Source organism: Stegostoma tigrinum, chromosome 17 (assembly GCF_030684315.1).
Source record: "Stegostoma tigrinum isolate sSteTig4 chromosome 17, sSteTig4.hap1, whole genome shotgun sequence".
Taxonomy (NCBI): domain Eukaryota; kingdom Metazoa; phylum Chordata; class Chondrichthyes; order Orectolobiformes; family Stegostomatidae; genus Stegostoma; species Stegostoma tigrinum.
The window spans coordinates 32,903,859-32,925,919 of record NC_081370.1 but is presented as its reverse complement, the minus strand read 5'-3'; the positions used below and the strand labels follow the sequence as shown (position 1 = coordinate 32,925,919).

The window sequence follows — 22,061 nt, the reverse complement described above, 5'->3', positions numbered from 1 at the left end:
TATAAAGAAATAGCACAGCAAAATGAGAAAAGAAAAAATGTGGTATTAGGTCTAAGATTGAAAAGTTTAATCAAATGGTAATATTTATGGAAGGTTGGGAGGCAATATTTGCATCAGCCCTAACAGAATAATTATTAGTCCTGGAGCCAACTTGTGAAAGATTACTAAATAAAATCCATCTCTTTGCAAAAATAAGGCTTTTCTCCAAACAGTCAGTATAAAATCTTCCTCATGCCTTTTTTTATTACTTGCCTTGAACCTTTGTCTGCATGGGAAATACTTCAATTTTTAGTTGATAGATTCTGGTCTTAGTTCTATGCTATGCAGTATGTTAAAATCACTAAGCAAATGAAGGCAGTGGATACAGCAAAGGCTATTAGCTGTGAATAGAGATAATGGGAACTGCAGATGCTGGAGAATCCAAGGTAACAAAGTATGGAACTGGATGAACACAGCAGGCCAAGCAGCATCTCAGAAGCACAAAAGCTTTTGTGCTCCTGAGATGCTGCTTGGCCTGCTGTGTTCATCCACCCCCACTCTTTGTTAGCTATGAATAGGTTCAGGTGCAGTGCCATGGGCCTGGGCTCCAAACCTTGCAGCATATCTAGCCAAACTGACTGAGTACAGCTATAACGACTTGACATTGTATAAAATTGCCCACATATGTCCTGTCCATAAAAAAAAGGAAATATCCAATCCAGCCGATTACAGCCCAACAGCTTCTTCTTAACCATAAGAATGGTGATGCAAGTTGTCATTGATAATGCTACCAAGCAGCTCCTTGAATATGCACGTAGTTAGTTGCTAATTGTATGTACCAAGACCAGGACAACACTGTGTTTCACCTTTAAGTAATGAGTAACATTCATACCAGGCAATAACTAACACAAACAAAAGAGGATCTAACCATCTCCCTTTGAAATTAAGTGGGATTGCCATGGCTGAAACGCCGCCATCAGAATCCTAAACTTACCATTGTCTTAAACATAACTGGACCAGCTATTTAAATGCAGTGGCTACAGGAGCAGGCCAGAAGTTGGGAACTGTATGGCAAGTAATTTGCCCCAAAGCCTGTCCATAAGTAGGAAATGATGGAACATTCCGCAGTTGCATGGATGATTCATACTCCAACAATTCTCAAGGAGCTTGAAATAATCCAAGATAAAACAATCTGTTTGCATGGACATTACATCTTCAGGAGCACAACATGCAGCATCTACAAGATGCATTTCTGTGAATCACATTGACTTCTTCAACAGCATCTTTCAAGTCTACAATCTTTGCTATCTAGAAAGACAGTGACAACAGACGTATGGGAAGACCACTGCTTGCAAGTTCCCTCCTGGTCATGCACAATTCTGATTTGGAACCATATCATCACTGTTATTGGGTCAAAAACCTGGAACTCCCTTGCTATATCAGCACGATGGATGTACCTACATCATACGGACTGCAATGGTTCAGGAGTAATTGGAGATAGGCAATAAATGCTGGCAAATATGTGATGGTTACGAAACATGTATGAAAAAAAAGCACCCATTGTCCCTTCTATGACATGCTTACCTGATATTGAAACAAGTAGTATGAGCAGATTTCCTATATGTTGCACAAAGGACATTGGATGACAATTTGTTTCCTTACAGCTAGAGAATTATAACTTGTAACATACTTTATTCAATACAATAAAATGTAGAATTGTTTAGAGTGTTCAAAAAGTTTAATTGCTATAAATCTTGAGGTCAGTTCGCAATTTATGTAAAGTGGAGAGTAAAAACTGGAGATTTGGAGTTGCTTAGAAGTTTTGGACTTCATATTAAAAGGAACCAGTGTAAGATAACTTAATTTTCTTCATTTCTCGTTCTTCTAATAGCTTTTATATTTGGAGTGTCAGAGCAATCTGCCAAAGGACAAGTTCTCTGCTTATCACTCGAACCTCATAGTCCTGCTCTTTCGTCTTCAGTTGTTTTCAGGATTTCACTTTCAATTTCAAATTGCTTAATGTTATCTTTTATTTCTCCTCTTGGTCCACAGGCCTGTTCTTTTCTTCAGTCACCTCCTTCAGTGTGTTCTCATGTCATAGGATATGGCTGATAGAAACCTATGTTTTTTTTGATGATATTCACCAGCAGCATCCTAAGAACTTCTTTATCCAACTGACCCAATCCGTGCTTCTCCAGAAATACACCACAACTTCTAGTCTTTGGATGTTCACTTTTATTAACGTTCAACTTCCAACCACTTACGACAAGACACTCCAAATTATAATCTTAATAATTCTTAAGATCTGTACTCATGGCACTAACAATCTTCTGTAAAAATGCTTGTCTCCAAATCTAACTACCTTCATTGATTAATCTCCTACTTTGACACTTCTTGGAACTTCATCTGATGCTTCCGTTTATTTTTATTTTGTTCACACATGAGATGTGGGTGTCGCTGGCTGAACCAGCATTTATTGCTCATTCCTACTTGTCCTTGATAAGGTGGTAGTAAGGTGCCTTCTTGAACTACTGCAGTCCATTTGCTGTAGGTGGACTCAAATAGCCATCAGAGATAGAGTTCCAGAGTGTAGACCCAGCTCCACTGACAGAAAGGTAATATATTTCAAAGGCAGAATGGTGAGTGGCTTGGAGAGAAGCTTGTGAGTAGTAGTGTTCACATTTATCCAAGGCCCTTGGCTTTGCAAATGGTAGTGGTCATGGGCTTAGAAGGTGCTTTCGAAGGAAGTTTGGTGAATTTCTGCATTATATCTTGAAGATGGTACACACAGCTGCAATTAAGCATCAGTGGTGGATGGTGTGAATGTTTGTTGTGCCATTCAAATGAGTGTTGTTGAAGCTGCACTCATCAAGGAGACTATTCCATCACACTCTGGGCTTGTAGCTTATAGATAGTGAACAGGCTTTAGGGAGTCAGGAGGTAAGTTTGTTTGCTGCGGAATTCCTAAACTCTGACTTGCTCTTTTAGCCGCAGTATTTGTATAGCTAATTCAGGTCAGTTTCTGTTCAGTGGTAAACCTGAGGATGTTGAGAATGGGGCATTCAGCTATAGTAATGCCATTAACATCAAGGAGAGATGGTTAGTTTCTTTTTGGAAACAGTCAAAGTCTGGCACTCAGGTGACCTAAATATTACTTGCCACATATCAACCCAAGCCTGGATGTAGTCATGGACTTGTATCAGTGATGATGGGAACTGCAGATGCTGGAGAATTTAAGATAATAAAATGTGAGGCTGGATGAACACAGCAGGCCCAGCAGCATCCCAGGAGCACAAAAGCTGACATTTCGGGCCTAGACTCTTCATCAGAGAGGGGGATGGGGTGAGGGTTCTGGAATAAATAGGGAGAGAGGGGGAGGCGGACCGAAGATGGAGGGAAAAGAAGATAGCTGGAGAGGAGAGTATAGGTGGGGAGGTAGGGAGGGGATTGGTCAGTCCAGGGAAGATGGACAGGTCAAGGAGGTGGGATGAGGTTAGTAGGTAGGAGATGGAGGTGCGGCTTGGGGTGGGAAGAAGGGATGGGTGAAAGCAAGAACATGTTAGGGAGGCAGAAACAGGTTGGACTGGTTTTGGGATGTAGTGGGTGGAGGGGAAGAGCTGGGCTGGTTGTGTGGTGCAGTGGGGGGAGAGGTTCGTCCCCTCCCCCCCACTGCACCACACAACCAGCCCAGCTCTTCCCCTCCACCCACTACATCCCAAAACCAGTCCAACCTGTCTCTGCCTCCCTAACCTGTTCTTCCTCTCACCCATCCCTTCCTCCCACCCCAAGCCGCACCTCCATCTCCTACCTACTAACCTCATCCCACCTCCTTGACCTGTCTGTCTTCCCTGGACTGACCTATCTCCTCCCTACCTCCCCACCTATACTCTCTCCACCTATCTTCTTTTCTCTCCATCTTCGGTCCGCCTCCCCCTCTCTCCCTATTTATTCCAGTTCCCTCACCCCATCCCCCTCTCTGATGAAGGGTCTAGGCCCGAAATGTCAGCTTTTGTGCTCCTGGGATACTGCTGGGCCTGCTGTGTTCATCCAGCCTCACATTTTATTATCTTGTAATCATGGACTTATTTCTTTTGGATTTGGACTGTTTCAGTATATTTTAGGAGCCTCCTCCTTCAGTAATTTTATTTAATTGCCCATTACTATTCACATCCAGATATGGCACTACTACAGAGCTTAGGTTTGATCCATTAGTTGTGAAATTTCTTAGCTTGACACGTATAATGTTTGACACGTAAGTGGCATTCTGTTATAGCTGCACTATGCTGTCACCTCAAGTTTCAGTGTGGCTGATACTGTTCCATTCAGTTCTCCTGTACTATTCATTCAACCAGTGTTAGTCTACCTGCTCACAAGAATTTCGCTAGTGTGCAGTGAGAGGCTTTTCATGTCCTTTTACATGAATTAGTCCATTATAATGAGGTAGTCTCACCCCACTTATGCACAGTCTCCTATTCCCTGTTCGCAACTGGACAGTGACAATTGTTGACATGAAAGTCAGAGCAGTTTCTTGGTTATTTCAGCTCACCACTTACTTCTTTGGCCCTCCATCTTAATCACCTTACAGCACGGGAATAACAAGCCAGACGAAATCAGATTTGCTATCATTAGATTTGTGACACTATGAAATGAAAACATTCAATGACCCTCAAAATTGCCCAAGTGGTCCTAACCAGTCTTTAACATAGCTATCTGACACCAAGTTTATAACTTAAACAGAAATTAACAATTTATTATAAATGCCGTAACATTAGTGGAGAAAAGCTTAGCAACAAGATAAACTATTGCCTGAGTTAATCATATGATTTGAACACACACACTCACACTCACACTCTATCCACCCACCCAAACAGATGCAGCTAAGACATAACTTGGAAAGAGAGTAAGAGTTGTACTTTGAGATAACAGGGTGTAGAGCTGGATGAACACAGCAGGCCAAGCCGCACGAGAGGAGCAGGAAAGCTGATGTTTCGGGCCGCGACCCTTCTTCAGAAAATTCATCCAGCTCTACACTTGTCATCTCAGATTCTCTAGCATCGGCAGTTCCTACTATCTCTGTAACAAGAGTTGTACTTTGCCAGTTTGATCACTGTTTCAGTGAAGAGTGCAGGGTCCTTAGGGAATCCTTAAGTGCTGTTATGCATTGTAGGTACATGGAATTGTATTTTGTTTGAATTCCAAAATCACTGGGTCAATGCAAACAGGTTCCAGCAGGCTCTGAGGAATATTCACTTATTTCTCATAAACTGGGATACTTCTCCAAAAATGTAGAAATTCTTTAACTGAATATAAAACTGGAGAGTGTAAAACTCAAACACAGCTTTCCAGACCTGCAGCTTCCAAGTAGTCAGCCTCCTACTACCAAAACCCAGTTATGAATAATTCAGTTTATAGTTTTGCTTTTATCCATATTCTGTGTGGTTGTCTGGCTAGCACTGGCCTTCCCTTGATTGGCCAGTGCAACAGCTAACCTGTTGCAAGTCGTTGAACAACTGATGCCAAAATGTCTGCACTGTTCTCAGAAAAATAACTAACCTGCAATTATCTTTCCAGGCCAAATCCCATATGTAAACATCGGTTTGGTTGCTTTACTTTCTTTAAAACGAGCTTCAGTTCCAAGTTCTAATTTTGATTCGCAACTTCAGCTCATAGTTTCAAAGAAAACACAAGAAAAATAAAGAAGGCCAGTGATGGTCTCAACAGATATTAGTCACCAACATCTCAGAAGATGGCATCGAACTTGTACCAGTCTCTCCACGTCCTGATGGTAAATCACCACCACATTTACAGTATAGGTCTGCACTTCAATATTGTACTTTAGATCATGCCGTCGCCTTAAATTGCATTGCCGCAACAGCACACTTTGTACTCATGCACATGTTCTGATCTCAAGGACTGGACCAGTACACATCTCACAGCTTCACGCTTGCAGTCTCAGCGCTTACTCACTTTACACCTGCTTTGATGTTCACAGCATGTTTGTGTTGCCTTGAGTTTTTGCAGAAGACGAATAGATAAATAATCGGGTTGGATAGAAACATGGTGATGAACAAAACCAATTAGGATGATGGGAAAGCCTACAAAGAAGGGAATGTGAAGATTTAGAGAGATCATCTACACTGACAGAATGACAGACTCACTGCATGAAGTACAACAGCTGTTTCCTTCAGTTGTGTTCTAAATAGCAAGTGCATTATGGAGATTAAAATGGCTTCTCACTTCATACCTTGGACCATCAAACATCAAAGTTCTAAGGATGGCTGGACTACACACTTGTAATCGTAACTTCAATGATATCACTCACATAGTTGATGATGAAAATGAACAGATGTTTACAATGAAGTTTACTGTACCACCTAAATGCCCTCAGAAGGTGTTGTCTCTCCTTTCATTCCTATTATGTCTTGGTACCGTCCTGTGGTCTGCAGCTGGGGTGGATGAAGCCTGCCTATGGTGGTGTGTGTCGGTCCTTGGTGTTTAATTTAGGTGACCCGGGGCCTTTTGCATCCAGGGGACCCAGACAAGCTGAGTGTAACCTGCCCAGAGCCAGGTGCACCCTCCTTGGCTTGAATTCCTGTGAAGCTGAAGTTCAAAGTCAGGCTGGAGATTGAGGACCTGGCCATCATTGAAATGTCCTGAGTGGAGACTGCTGGCAGCTTCCTACTTGGTTTCTTCAGCTGGGTACCTTCTGCCCTGTCTCCTTGTGAGAAAAAAGGCACATGGAGTGAGGTTGATATTCCTTGTCCCACTATTGCTTTCCCTTTGGTGCTGATCATGAATAACAATGATAGCGTCAGCATCACAATGATCGCAAAGTCAGGAATGCATAACTGTTTAATATATTTGGATGGAGAAACTTCATAGAAACTGTTTAAAACTATCTTCATTGAATTGAAAGATCAATTAATTTAATACTAATTTGGTCATACATTTTCCTAATACATTTGTTTAAAAACGAAGGTGATTTTGACCAATAGTTTTTAACATAGCTCGTTTTTAAAATGCATTCAAGGCAGTGAGTACTCTATATGTGTCATTCAGAAACAGTGTCTTTGTTTTTAAAAAGAGAAATTGTTCTTCAGTGCCTTTTGTGAACTGCTTTGCTTTTTCCTGCAACCAAAAACAGCAAATGCTGAAAAGACTCTGTGGACTAGGCAGCATCAAAAGAGAGAAACAATGTCAACATTTCAGGTGGATAACTTTTCATCAGAAATTTACAATTGCTTTTATCGTTTCCATACAAAACCATTGGCATGTTAATTATTGTCTTTTGTGTTGAGTTCAACATTACTTCACCTCATCCATAATTACTGTTGCAAATGTGGTTGAATGCAACAACGTGGAGTATTGGGAGATGCAGACAATCATTCAATGTTTTGTTTGAGAAATGTTGCTGAAAGGGAGGGTTGGACGACAAACCTTTCAAAAAAGAAAGGAAGAAAATACTGGAGGTCTGATCCCCAAATTGCTTTGCAATTCAAAGGCTTGGCTCTAAAAGACTCGTGAACATCTGGAAGCAGACCTCCAACCTAATCTTTCAACCATGGTAAATGTGTTACCTGGAGAAACCAAGGACAATGAAGTAGGGTTTACTGCTAGCCGTTAAATGACCTTATAACTTATTTTTTACACTGTTGAAGGTATTAATATTCACACTTGTTGAGAGAATGGCAGGTGTACTTTATAGTTGTAGTCAATGGATGGTTGAAACAGACCCTAGCTAATCTGTAAAAGTTACCGGTTAGATTTGGCCTCTGCTTTCTGTTTGGTATTTATCAACCAAACATTCCATCAATGAATCACACCCTTTATCCACTGCTAATTGGACTGGTGAGCCAGCAGAACCTACCAGGCTGGTGCCCTATAGAACAGACAGGAGACCTGATTTATTTTGAGGACTTGGTTTAATTGGCACACAACCAATAGTTTATGGGTGGTCAATATGCTATCAACAATACTACAGGCTTCCCACTGGAAGAAGGTGAATTGACACTTGGTTAGGTGTCATTTGGGGAGGAGAGGCATTCAGTTCTCAAGTGGGCCGAAGGAAAATGATCAAGTGTGAATAGATCTGGTTTGTTTCTGTGGAGCTTTCAGTAGGTGTTACACACAAATTAGATAAAACTTATTGGCTGGACTCCCCTGTTTCAACTAGCCAGCAGCTGATACTGATGCCATGTGTGTGTGTGTGTACAGGGACTTGTTAATGTAATAAAAACTGCATTGTTTACTCATTATTGAAATAGGTTACCAAATTACTTAGTGCTCATCCAGCCCAGTATCACTCTGGGATAGTAGTGATGTATGTCTTATGACATCTGAAAGGACCTAGTGTTTATCACAGAATGGTGCTCCTGCCCCAAAGAACCATCAACCAGAAAGAGAGAACGAACAGTTTCCTAACATTTCTGTTGTTTTACAATTTTGTTTCAGTCAGGTGGGAAGACTCAAATATTCCTCTTTGCCCTCTGTTTCATGAGAATTCCAGAACCGATTGTGCGTCCTATGTTAAAAACAATAACTGTTTATGTAAGTTAGTAAAGTATATGGTTTTTAAGGACTCAGAATGACTTTCTTAAAATATTAAAGCACTCTTGTTGTTGTAACTGAACTCGTGTCCTTCTTTACATTCAACAGCAGAATGTCTTCTAAGCAAGCCACCTCTCCGTATGCTCCTTCTGCTGATGGAGAGGAAGCAATGGTCCAGGAACGATTGGTACGGGAGAGGGAAAGGGAGGAGCTCAATGATCAGCACTCAGCCTCACATCTGCCCCTCCATACGTTAGTAATCAACAAACCTCACTCTGAGGAGCTACCTGCTGTTGTCAGCAACCTCCAAGCAGACAGTGATTGGGAAAACATGGCAACCACCCAGCACAGAGTGGTAAGGACAGCCCAAACTATCTTCATTTAGCATCTTTTCCAACTGCTAAGGTTAAATCTTTTTATTTTCCAGGCTTTGACTTTCCACTGCTCATCCATACGTTCAATTATGTATGGATGAATGGATATTCTGCCCTCTCTTTGGGATTGTTACCTCTAGGCTTTGCCACTGAAGGAATGTGAGTGAAAATAGATTGCTCCAGCCAATTCTTATATCCACAGAGCACTGCGACTTGTTTTCCGCCCATTACTACAAGCCATAATTTGGTTACCTCAGAATGGATTCTCTGATTTTTTTCACCAATTTTCTATCCTCCTTTCATGAATAAAGTAACCTGTGATACAGGTTCAAAGCAGCTTAAGGATATCTCATCTAGATGATCATTGTTTACACCTGAGCCTGACCGGAACATTTCTCTCTCTCTCTCTCTCTCTCTCTCTCTCTCTCTCTCTCATACACACATATACTCTCTTTCTCTCTAACACACACACACACACACACACAGTCACATGCACACACTCACACACGCAGAATAATAGCAAAATAACAGCAAAAATTGCTGTAAGTGCTTTAATCAGTGTTGATGAAAAGACCTCAGCCTGAAATGTTCCTGTGGGTGACACGCCGCTTCCCCATTTCACTTCCCCACCCCATTCCCCACCAAACCGGCTGTGTTTTGGCATTGGGAATGGATTATTAGGCCAACACCTTCCTGCTCACCTTGGACCAGGTCCTCATAAAATGTCAGGTGAGCAAGCATTGATATTGGCCGCCTACCCATATTTTTAAATAAATAACAAACAGGCGATTGAACTTGTTATCGATGCCATGTGAATATTATGCTGCCCATGCCATAAAATGGTTGGTCAGACAGGCTTGAGAAAGCCATATTTTAATAAACAAAATTCTTGAGAAAAGCATGACAGGGCTCACTTTATTCAGGTGGTCCTATGTGCTCATTGGGGACATGCCCCACTTTTATTCCTCCCCACATGGCCCCCAATATCTGTACTCGAACCCCCTCCCTAGACCTGCTGATCCCTCCCCATTAAAAATTCCTGACTTGCCTAGGTTTTGACTTCATATTTTTCATCATCCCAGGGCCAATATGCAGTCTTGCAGACCACGTACTCTTCTGGTGCTGACAGGACTGTTGCTTATTGAGAGTCGGACTACATCCCATTGAGGAGTGGAGTTCCCACTCTCTGCTTGTTTAGCCTGCTGGTAGCTTTTTATCACTTGTATTATTTTAAAGCCTGTTGCGTCTCATCCGACTTTTGCAATGATGAGACGAGCAATATCCCTTCCGATGAGATTCAAACCTTTTTCTTTCCACGTGTGCTGCCTAACCAACTGCATGTTTCCAGGTTTCTTTTTGTTTTCAATTCAGATTTTTATCATCAGCAGTATTTTTCTGTTTTATGTAAATACTGGACATTTGTCTCCCAACTTTCAGTCATAACATGGTACAATCAGTCATTGTATTCTAACAACCTCAACAGAGAGCTCGTATTGAATCTACTGTCACTTTGGTTTGTGTCCATATAGTTGTGCATGCGGTGCTGAATGTACTCCCTGACCTATTGGAAACTTCGAAAGAAGTTAATTTTTCTGAGTATGTATGCACACAACTAAAGTATTATCTATTATTCATAAACTCATAAATTCATAAAAAAATGGAAATGACAAAGGAGTCCTACCTTTTAATTTTTAAAAATTTAACCTATTTCCCTAATTAACCTGGGGGGAGGCAACGGCTTGGTAATATTATCGCTGGATTGTCAATCCAGAGACCCAGATAACATTCTGGGTTCAAATCCTGCCAGTGCAGATGGTGGAACTTGAATTCACGAAATATCTGGAATTAAGAATCTAATGATGACCGTGTACCATTGTTGACTGTTAGGGGAAAATGTTTCTGGTTCCACAATGTCCTTTAGGGAGAGAAACTGTCATCCTTACCTCGGTCTGGCCTACATGTGATTCCAGACCCACAGCAATGTGGTTGACTCTTAACTGCCCTCCAGGCATTTAAGGATGGACACTAAATGATGGCCTACCTAGTGATGTGCTCATCCTGTGAATGAATAAAAAAAAGTGCTATTATGCCTGCTGTGTTCATCCAGCCTCACATTTTATTATCTGCTATTATACACCTCTGGATTGGTGGGACTTGAACCCAGGTCTCCTTGTTCAGGGGTAGGGATGCTACCTCTGCACCACAAAATTCAGATGGCAGACATAAATGAATTATTTGTCATGAATACTCAGGAGATTTCAACCTCAAAGCTCTAGAACTTAGCCCTTCACAAAATCTAAAGCCAAAGACTAGGAATAGTTTAGATAAATTCCTAGTTGCTAGACTAACAAATGATTGTTATTCCATTTATTTCTGCCACCATCACCACACTTGCCCCATATTTGCTTCGGCGGCCTTTGGTGCGAGGATATGGGGAAAAGGCAGGAGACTGAAACTAGAAAATAGAGCCAGATGGGATAATTGAGCCAGTGCAGGCACAATGGGCTGAATGGCTTCCCACTGAATAATTATGTAATTTTGTCACCTTTTAACCCCCCAGTTTAGTGAATTAGTTGCCTCAGAGTTGTCTGACCACCTAACCAAGTCATTGGGAACCAATTCAATTCTAGAACCATCTTTGTGGTGCTATTTATAATTGATTCACTTGCAAGAGCATCAAAGAGGTATTACTGAAAATGTTTGTGTCATATAATCAGCATAACATTTTCTCATTCATCCCATTTGAATAATAAACACATTATTGGTCAGCATCACGCACATACTCATAGTTTTGTTCCTGCACAACATCCAGTATTAATTCTGACTGCTGTCTGTTACCTTTTTCACTTTGCTTCCTTCCTCTTGTTCTGAAATGTATCAGATTCTGTGAAACACCTTGGGATGTTGTTCCAGTTTAGAGATATTATGCAAATACAGGTTGTGATTACTATGACAGCAATCCACTCTGCCAAAACCCCTTAAACCCCTCAAACTGAGAGAGACCACTCAGCAGAATGGTCAAATCCTTGAGTATGATTGACATGCTGTTTAACCTGGCAATCAGTACTGGTGAGAAATAAAATTACAAAAAGATGCGAAATCAGAAAGTGCAGTAAAGGTGAAACAAGTTTTGACCTAAAACTGCAATTTGGGAACAAGAACAAATCTGCACTGTCAGAACACATCAATATCAGTTTACATTCCCCTCTCTGTTTTCCCCTTATTCTGTTCAAAGCATCTTGGCTTCTGCATCCCTGAGCTGGGGAGCAAAGGTTAGCCAGCAAGTTCCCTGTTCAGAGATGAGAATGGGGGAACATGGGTGTGAGCCAACTGAGAGAGAGAGATAAGAGACTGAAATTTTTTTTAAAAATGAGTTAGGGACGATAAAAGTGTGTGTGTCACACACAGAGAGATGGGAAGATGACACTTAATTTTTAACTTTTAGTCAGAAGCCAGGTTCAGGGAAATGATTTTATTGTTATAATTTCTCCTAACTCCAGATGTAAATTGCAGGTTGCAAGCTGGCAAGTTGCCGCTGCCAATCAATTAGGGTGAAAAGTCTTCACATAAAAATAGGAAAGAGTTTAGAGGTTACATTTAACCACTTCAGGGAACTGTCTTCTTTAGTGTATTCTAACTGGTAAAATCAAGCAAATGGTCCTTTTGTGAGTCTCACTGACTAGCACTATTTTTAAAATTTCTGATATATTTTGGGAGACACTTATATTCTCTCTGGAGTGTGTTATAATTTTGGTGAATGGAGTATCTTTGGTAACAATGTCAGTTTTGTGTATTCCAACATTATCAGTTATAGCACAGTTATATATGGATGAAAATGTTTTCTTTCCTGCATCAAGTACTCCCAGGTTGACTATAGAGTCAGCCAGATGCAGGACAAGACTCCTTCTAAGCTACTGTATTATTTCCTTATGGGCACAGCAAAGATTGCATATTGTGTAGAATTCCTTTATGCAATTGAGCATTCCCAAGTGAGACATTGCTTTGGCTAAGTGAAATGAAAATGTTCCTTCACACCTTGTTCCAGTGCAAAGTTGCCAATACTCTGGCCTAATACTGTCACAGTTGTGATTCAAAGACCCATTGTCAGTTACAATTTCTTTGGCATTATTGAACAATTTTATTATGGTCACACCTACCTAGTTTGGTACACCAAAGGTGAAATTGCTGCTGTGAGCAAACTGTTCCAATTATTGCACAGTCAGCAGTTGAGATTGGAATTTACCACAAATTGCACTAAATAGCAACATGGATATTTGGTGAGCTTTCCTGAAAGATTGAAACAAAAACTATACCCCTATGATGCCCATGTCAGCTTACTGTCCCATTTGTTTTTAAACCATCAGATACTAATTTAGTATTTTTACTTCCTGTACACCAATTCTAACAAATAGTTGATTCTATGTCAATTGACCAAAACACTTGTGAGGAGAGATTTTCAAGCAGAAGCTGAATACAATAAGTCAGGTTTGAAGTGTGAATAGATCTAAAAGAAAATAGATTGTCAATATGCCTTAAACCTGAAAATTATGGTATATATTAGATCAGAATGTAAGTCAAATGCAGCCTTGTTCCTGCATTCTCTGACTTGAACATGGCCTTGCTGAACATAAATGAGGAGCTGCCATACTGTAGCCTGAGTCGCAGACATTTTGCTGGAACACAGCTTTCATAGATGGGAGTGTGAATCAGCGATAGGACTACATCAAACTTTGCTAAATTAATCCTTGGATTACATAAATATTCAGTTTTATTGCTCAATGATAGAAAGTTTTATAAAATGATAGATTGCATCCTCATCTCTCTGGGAAGGTATTTTAATTTAAGGAGGGTTATTAATAATCTGACGGATTGCATTTTTAAAAAATTCTATTCCTTTTTCTGCTTATTTCTTCCCTCCTGCCCTTGCCTGTTGTTACATCACTGCTGTAGCTAGCTCTTCCTGTTCTTCCCTTGTGTTGACAGTTTACAGAAGGGTTTACCGGGTTCTGAGGGAGCTGAGGTCAATTAGCGTCCTACGGTCAACTCTTTTGAGATTAACTCAGCACAGACCATGTAATCAAACTTGGGGGCTTCCTTATGGCTTGGCATTGACCTATTAAGCCATTGAGGTAGCTCTAACATTCTGAGATAGTAGGAACTGCTGATGCCAGAGTCTGAGATAACCCTTCTTCAGAAATTTCTGAAGGATGGTCCGAACCCAACACATCAGCTTTCTTGATCCTCTGATGCTGCCTGGTCTGCTGTGTTCATCCATCTCTAACCTCCATCTTGCATTAATTGCAATAATTGCATTATTAATGTCATAGAGATAAATATCCATCTTGTTACCTCTAACATTCTGTTTGATTTCCAAGTTTTGGTAGATGCAAATACAAACATTGGTTCTATTTGCATCTTTCAACCAAATCAATAAGGTTGTTCCCCACTCCAGATTGTCAAGTCAATCTGAGCAAAGGGGCTGAATTTTGCAGAGTCAGGAAATGTTGACTCCACAGACATGAATTTGGACAAATCCCTGGAATAGGCCCTCTGTCTCCAGAAACAGTTCACAGGTAGTTGTGGCAACTATCAAATGCAAAACAAGGCTGATTTTAAAGAAAAGCCATGCCCTAGCATTCGGGACTTTGAATCAGTTATAATAAAAACAGCTACATACTTTAGTTTTTATCCTCTCCATGCCCCAACCATGGCAATCCATGCCACCTCATGCCCCTCATTTACAACTCCCAAGATCCCTCAGTTTCCATGCTAATATCAGCCAATCTTCCTACTCAGCAAGTCCTCTGAAACACTCCATGATGTCCCATGCCCTGATATCCCCATTACCCTTATAGCCCCTATGGCAGACCATGGTCCCCACACTTCTGTGGCCTTATAGCGTCACGCCAAGAGGATAACTCATCCCAACACCACCACCCTTTTCCCTTACCCTCTGTGACAATTCACCCAGGATCTACAATGGACAGACCTCAGTAGGCAAAAAAATTTCTACATGTCTATTATAGATGTTACTATATTTATTAAAAGAAAAGATAACTCATTGTTATAAGTCCATTCAATCTACTTCAAATCCCTTCAAGTACCCCTAAAAAAACTATATCCATAGCCCTACATTGTATACAGCTTCCCTTTAAAATCACTTGAAGCTGCCAGTCAAACTATGACCTTACAAGCCACACATGGTGATAATGATAACTTATGGAAGCAATCAGGCAGTACCAATTCTATTGGCCTGTGGTGGTATGTCAATGAACATTTATAGAACTTGCACATAATGACTTCTGTTTCAAATGCGGCCTTTTCTTAACCAAAACAGGAAATTTAAACGACTTGACAGTTCCTCAACTTTACCCCTGTATAATGCTTGCTGCCTGCCCAAGTACTATTTAGGTCATTTCATGCCCTCTACCCAATTCATTGTGTTCGGTCATATCCTCCATGCCAATCTGTCCCCTCTACACCCCCCCAGCACTTACATGCCCCTCATAGTTCATTCATGTCTACATTTAGCAATACAGAAGACAAGCTCTCTTCAAAAATCCCTGGCTTGGTTCAGACCTTTTCCTCCCATGCATAAATGCCATGAGATGTGTTTTTGAAACCCAGATACAGGAAATTGGTTCTGAGTGAAGGCAGTGCCACTACCTCCATGAATACCAAGATGTGGAGCGGCTTCTGTCTCTGCAAATATTTGAGTTAAGTGTTCCTCTCATCTCCCTGTGTTAATAACACCTACAAGCTGCAAGATGAGGTTCCCATGTTTACTATTTCTCATAAGACTAAATGAATTCTGAAAGAATACATTCACAATTTCACGAGAAATAACAATCATTCAAACTTTCTCTGATAATGAACCTAATGTGTCTTTTGATATGAAAACTGCAATGTGTGAGACTTGTCAGGTTCTGGGAAGTTACACCCTGTTGACAGCAAGGGGTTTGGTCCAAGCTTTGTTTTAATGATTAGACTACTAGTGCAAAGATTGCAATACTAATGAAAAATCATACTCCATTTTAACAGGATTTTGAAACATTTTCTAAATTAACTTTCTTTCATGGTCAAAAGTCATTTCTGCATTAAATCTAACCATCTTCTGACAGCAATATCTCTGAGACAGAATCACTTTTTAAGGACTGATTTATTATGCTAAGTTCTGATGAATTTTGTATTATTAAAGCTTCGTTTTGTGGAGACGAGAGGCATTCCATGACACCATGATCAGTTGAGCGTACATGTCAAAAGGATATTGCCTCTTGACATATCCCAGCCTGAATAACAAGCCAGAGTATAGATAATTGAAATTACCTATTTAAATTTTACTAAATATTATTTTATTTCATGCAGACATCTGAAATCAGGATGACTGCTTCAAAAATAACCTTGTCCTCTTTAATTTAATTTAATTGAATTCAACTAGCATTCTAATGGGTGGGGGAGAAAAAGAGCCTGAACAAATTTGAACTTCAACATGCTCAGCACAAGACATTGTGCCTCAGCCTGGCTTTGATGTATGTAAGTCAGTGTCAATTAGATTTTATGTATGGAACTGAACAGAGAAATGGCTCCGTATTGATGCTTTTAATAATAAATGTTAACTTTTACTTTGAATTCATAAAATTCCTGCATATTGATGTTCAATAATAAAAATATGAAATATGTAAAGGTTTTACTGGATCAGATAATTTTTTTGGCAGGCTCTGATCTTTCTAATTCAGTCTGACTGCTTGGAGTGATAAGTGCACTGTATTATTTGGTTTCATGGTATTATTTAGTCCCAAGCATGAGGCCATGGCCTGTTGACAAAATCATAGCGAGTTTGAATTTTAGAGGTGTAAGCGAATTGGACCAATGTGTAGGAGATAAATAACAACATGTTTGAGACTGAAGAGTCTGTGGGTTATAGGAGGAAGGAAATGGAGAGAAGGAAGGTGCTTCACAGTTAAGATGGGTGTTTTCCTGAGATTAAGACGAGGACTTCATATTGGGCTGTACACAAGGAACTTTTCTTGGCTTGGAATTGCCTGATGCTGATCCTTGTGAGTCTGATCAAAAATAAAGAGCATCCATTTAACAGAGTGAACATCCCAAACATTCATCAGCAAAGAAGGAAAAACAAAGACTTCAAAATCAGAAAAGTAAAGAAATAATTTCCCACTCTAGCCCTCAAACTGAGTTGAAAATGTATAACTCATTCAAGAAATATATTCCTATCTGGTTGCATAATTTACATGTTCATCTTCCACTTGTACGGGTGAAATTGATGATCTGACTTCATGTGCTTCAGTCTCAATTGCATTATTAATGTCATAGAGATAAATAAAAGCAGTGAGCCTCAAGTGGTCCTCAGAGACACCGACTTACTGATCAAAGGCAAACTGAAAGTCTCCCGCAGGTTCAGAAAACAAATGGCATTCACAGCCTAACAAAGTGTGCATTGTTGATTCTGAGGGGCTGTCATAGTGCAATAATCAATATGCAAGTATTCTCACTCTTGTCACTTATGTCTAAAATATACAAATCCACAGAGAACTTAACTTGCATTTTTAGAGCTCAGTCCGAACACATTACTGTTTGTTACACTCACATATGCCTGAATTGGGGAAAAAAGACAGGGTCAGTTTCCTTTCATCATTGGATTGCTAACTCCAGCCTATTTTCTTTGATATATTGCAGCCTTGTGACCAGCAAGGAAAACTGGAGTTCAGGGAAAAGGAAGAATATTTGTGACAATGCTATATTGATCATCTTGTATGAAAATACGTAGTAGCTGATGAATTTTGAAATTGTTACAAGAATAAGTGCAGAGGGGGGAGTCAGTCAGAAGACAATGAACTTATATATTTTACAAAAATTTGAGGTAGTCTGTGATTGGAATGAGGTTCAATTTACAATGAAGGAAGGAAAGGATAAGGAAAAGTATTTAACATTACTCCAGGAGTAGTTTGCTGATTACAGTGCTTTCTACAAAATAGTGCAAATTCGCTGTCACTCAGACCATATGATCTCATGGTACTATGGTTAAGGTTATGTAGTAAGTACATTGCTGTAATTCAGTTTTGCTACATAGTATCATCACAGTCAAGTCATATGCTAAAGCGTTATGACATCTGTAATATACAGTGGTGCAGTGGCCTAGTAATTTTGTACAGTAACCCACGCAATTGACATATAGTAACATCACTGCAGTCTGACCATGTACTGGTCAGTGTGTTATTGCTAGGTTTACTGTTTGTAGGACCTTACTGTATATAGCGACTGCATTTCAAAAGTATATCATTGGGTATGAATCATTTGAGAATAGCCACTGGATGTGAAAGGCAAGGTATGCTTACAATCCTATCTACAAGTTTGGCTGTGCTAAAATGCATTTACCTACTTGCAGCTTACAATATTAAAATACTGTCCTCTATAGCATTTCTCATCATATTGTACATCCATTTTTTTTGAAGTTCAAACTGTTCTGATATCAGTTAAGAGTAGCAGCCTTGTTTTTGATGAAGAAATCTCAAATCACAGTTTTTTGCTGAAAGAATGAAAATACAAACATATAAATTAGAAACAGGAGATGGCATTCAGCCCCTTCAAACCTGGACAACTTGATAAGATCATCACTGAGCTGATTGCAGCCACAGGATTTCACAGTTGAAAAAGAAATTTTATTATACAAGAACCAAACAAAGCAAGACATTAGATACTGTCTGAGGTACTCTCCTTCATTCTAAAACCCAAAGCCCAAAACCCAAAGCCCATAACTGTTCAATGAAAATTAAAGGACACATTGTGCTCTATATAAATTGCACATGAAATAGCAGATACAATTAAAACAGATCTTATAAATTGGCTGAACAGTCCACTCAGCATACCCATCATTAAACTCAGTCGTGAAGTCCTTCAAAAATCTGACATCCATAGGAGAACTTCTGTTCGTCTTGTTCATGAACCCAAGCCAACAGCAGTGCACAACCAACCTCAATTCCATGGCATGGTCTTCACCAAAAAATGGCACATGCTTGCAGAGCCTCCTTAATTTCTTCTGATGGCATAGATCCACCAATGCTATCTTCAAGTATCAGAGACAGCTAAAGCAACTGTGTTCTTGTTTATTCTCAGCTTCTGGATTTAGCCTGTGACACAGCGCTGATGGCTTCTTTGTATAGGTTCAGACAGAAGTTTTGTTTTCCGTTTACTATCAGTTTCAGTTTTGAGAAACTGGAAGGAGACGTTTCTCTTTCTCCTTCCTGTTTCCTTTCTCAGTTAGGGTCTATGTCATAAAATATAAGCTCAAGATCACATACTGTTTGAGATGGACGTTTTGTGGCAGAGCTGAAGCCATATTAAGGAAATTACATGTGACATTCTTACTTTATGATTTCCCCAGTAGTTGAGACAGAGTTAAGGACTGATACAGATGGTAAGTTGTGAAGAATGACCATGGACCAAACCTGTGGATGGGAGTATTGCCTCCTGAAAAATGGTGGGAAAGATAATGTGGAAAGTGGTAGAAGTCATTGGCAGTGGTGAGATACCCGCCCCATTCCAGCTACCCTTCCTTAAAGTTTGGATGGAAATGTTCATGGTCAACCTTCCCAATGTGCCAACAATTAAAGCCCTTAAATAGCCAGGTAATGACCAGTTTAGGGGCTCCATCCAACATCACCTCATTTAAAATCACACCCCCGGCAGGGCAGCCTTTTGCACTGAGAAAACAAGGCAGCCTGCCTGCTGGACTTGATGGCTGCCTCTACTTGCTCCAGTTTTGCAAATCAAAGGCACAGATTTTTTTAAAAAAAGCATGGCTCACCTGCTGAAATGTCCTACTATCCCACCTGTACCCCTGCCTATAGACATCCACAAAACAATGTTCCACACCCCATATAAGGACTTTGACCTGATGGTACTGCACATAGTGGCTACTTGCCTCTGATTGGCCAGCAATTTCAAATGGGGACAGGTGGTTCCTGCCACAGGACCTGACTGGCTACAAAACCTGACAGATAATCACTTAAGATTAGGTTCCCTAAGGTGTGGAAACAGGCTCTTCGGCTCAACAAGTCCATGCTGCCCCTTGAAGCATCCCACCCAGACCCATCCCCATCCCCAGCCCCCTATAACCCACACACCCCTGAACACTACGGGCAATTTTAGCATGGCCAACCCACCCAACCTGCACATCTTTGGACTGTGGGAGGAAACCGGAGCACCCGGAGGAAACCCATGCAGGCACGGGGAGAATGTGCAAACTCTGCACAGACAGTTACCCGAGGCTGGAATCGAACCCGGGCCCCTGGCGCTGTGAGGCTGCAGTGCTAATCACTGAACCACTGTGCCTTAAGTGCCTGAATGACACATTTATCCAGTGGTGTTTTCTCAGGAGTGTGGGAAGGGTCAGGATCTCTCACTTGAACAAAACGTCAACACCACACTTTTTAATAACAGGCAAAATCTCAGTGTACCTTTTGAGTAATTGATGGAGATATGGATACTAGTGCAGGAAAACACCCATAAAGCGAGTTCCTCATCAAATACACAAGAAAAATTTAAATGTAAAAATTAGAAACAGAAGCATGCCTTAAAGCTATTACACTGCGCAGAGTTTATCAATAAACATCTGAGTTCCTCGCTTGTGATTATTGACAGCTTTGGATTTTTACTGATGTGGTGGTGTCTTTGGGCCAGGCTATATTTTGTTACATGGACTGAGTGGACTATTCCAATGATATGTTATACCAGGCATGTTGAGCATCTTTTGTTTGCTGGTGTGTATTGAGGTAAAGCTGGGTCAAATGATTGTTCAAGCCACACCCTTGTGGTTGAATGGTTGTTTGATGGGCTTTAGTAGGGTTTTGTTTTCTCATACTCAGTCTTGCAGCACTGAACTTCAAATATTTTAGGATTATACAAGAAAGTAATCTTTTGATGAATCACACATTTTGTGGGGAAGAAGTGGAAAAAGCCAGAACTGTACTGCAGGTGTACGAGATCATTCCCTGGAATTCAAAACAATGTTAACCTGTCTTTTTCCTTTAGTTCTTAATTGATCTACCACATTTTTAATATTCTCCATTAGTTCAGATGGTCAGCATTTGTAGATTTTCTTTCATTTTTCCAGGTGTGGAGTTGGAACCTTTAGATATATAGTCCTGTTAAATATAAAGAGACATGAATTAAGTTTAGTTTTGTGTTTACTCTAAGATATTAACCCATTAATTCTTAATGCATTTGTGTGAATTTCCTTTGTGTATTCCGGCAGTTGTTTATATAAGATGTTTGAGATTTGACTCAATTATCAGACAAAGGAATGTGTTCAGCATGCAAGCACAAACAACCCTGATGTTTACTCAAATCAAAAGCCTATTTTTAAAATTTATCTTATCAAAGACTTGGAAGCATCGTTATTAAATCCAGTGTTATACCAGTTTCTTTGATACTTCATTGTTAGCTCTGAGTATGTCCTTTCCCACAGGCTGGGCCCAGCAATGGTGGCTGCTGAGTGGTGTAGAGCTAGGCGAAAGTGGCCCTGGAAATTCTCAATTTTGACTGCTGACTATATGAATTGGCAAGGAAATGTTGAATCAATATTACTCCATGTTGAACACTACTTAGAATAAACACTGAGGGTAACAAGAGTACATAATGTACACTTGAATCGGGGACTTCAATGTCCACCAAATGTAGCTTAGTAGCGTTTCTATGTCTGAACTAATGAAATCCCAAAGGTCAAATCTTTCACACTGGGCCAGTAAAAGTGATGAGGGAACCAAACAGATTGAAAAGCATATTTGACCTGGTATTGACCAATTTAACAATCACTAATGCATCTGTCCATGACAATATGGGTAGGAATTACCACAGTACACTTTCTGTGGTAATTATGTTTTATCTTCTCACTGGGGACACTGTGTCCAGAAAGTGGGGGGCAGGCAGTACTAATCACAGAGGCCCATTCTTTTAGCGGAACTGGGTCATTGTGGCAGTGGCTGGTCAGTGCCCATAGTAGCCAATCTGGTATGTAGACCAGCCTAATTAACAGAATAACTGGGGAATGAATAATATTCTTCAGTTCCGGCTGAGTAGGAGTTCCTGTTAGATTTCGTAGCCCCACTTCTACTGCTGAACGTGTGGACTTTAGTTTGGACCTTG

At 40.3% G+C, this 22,061-nt stretch overlaps 1 protein-coding gene across 12 annotated transcripts in view; it reads left to right on the top strand.

Moving 5' to 3' along the window:
- The window catches only part of sox6 (SRY-box transcription factor 6), a 624,359-nt gene that overhangs the window by 254,981 nt on the left and 347,317 nt on the right, over window positions 1-22,061 (top strand). For all 12 annotated transcript variants that reach the window (XM_048545909.1, XM_059652056.1, XM_059652052.1 and 9 more), the window contains one exon: window positions 8,635-8,881. In XM_048545909.1, the coding sequence (XP_048401866.1) occupies window positions 8,635-8,881 (247 nt within the window). The remainder of the gene's footprint in view (window positions 1-8,634; window positions 8,882-22,061) is intronic.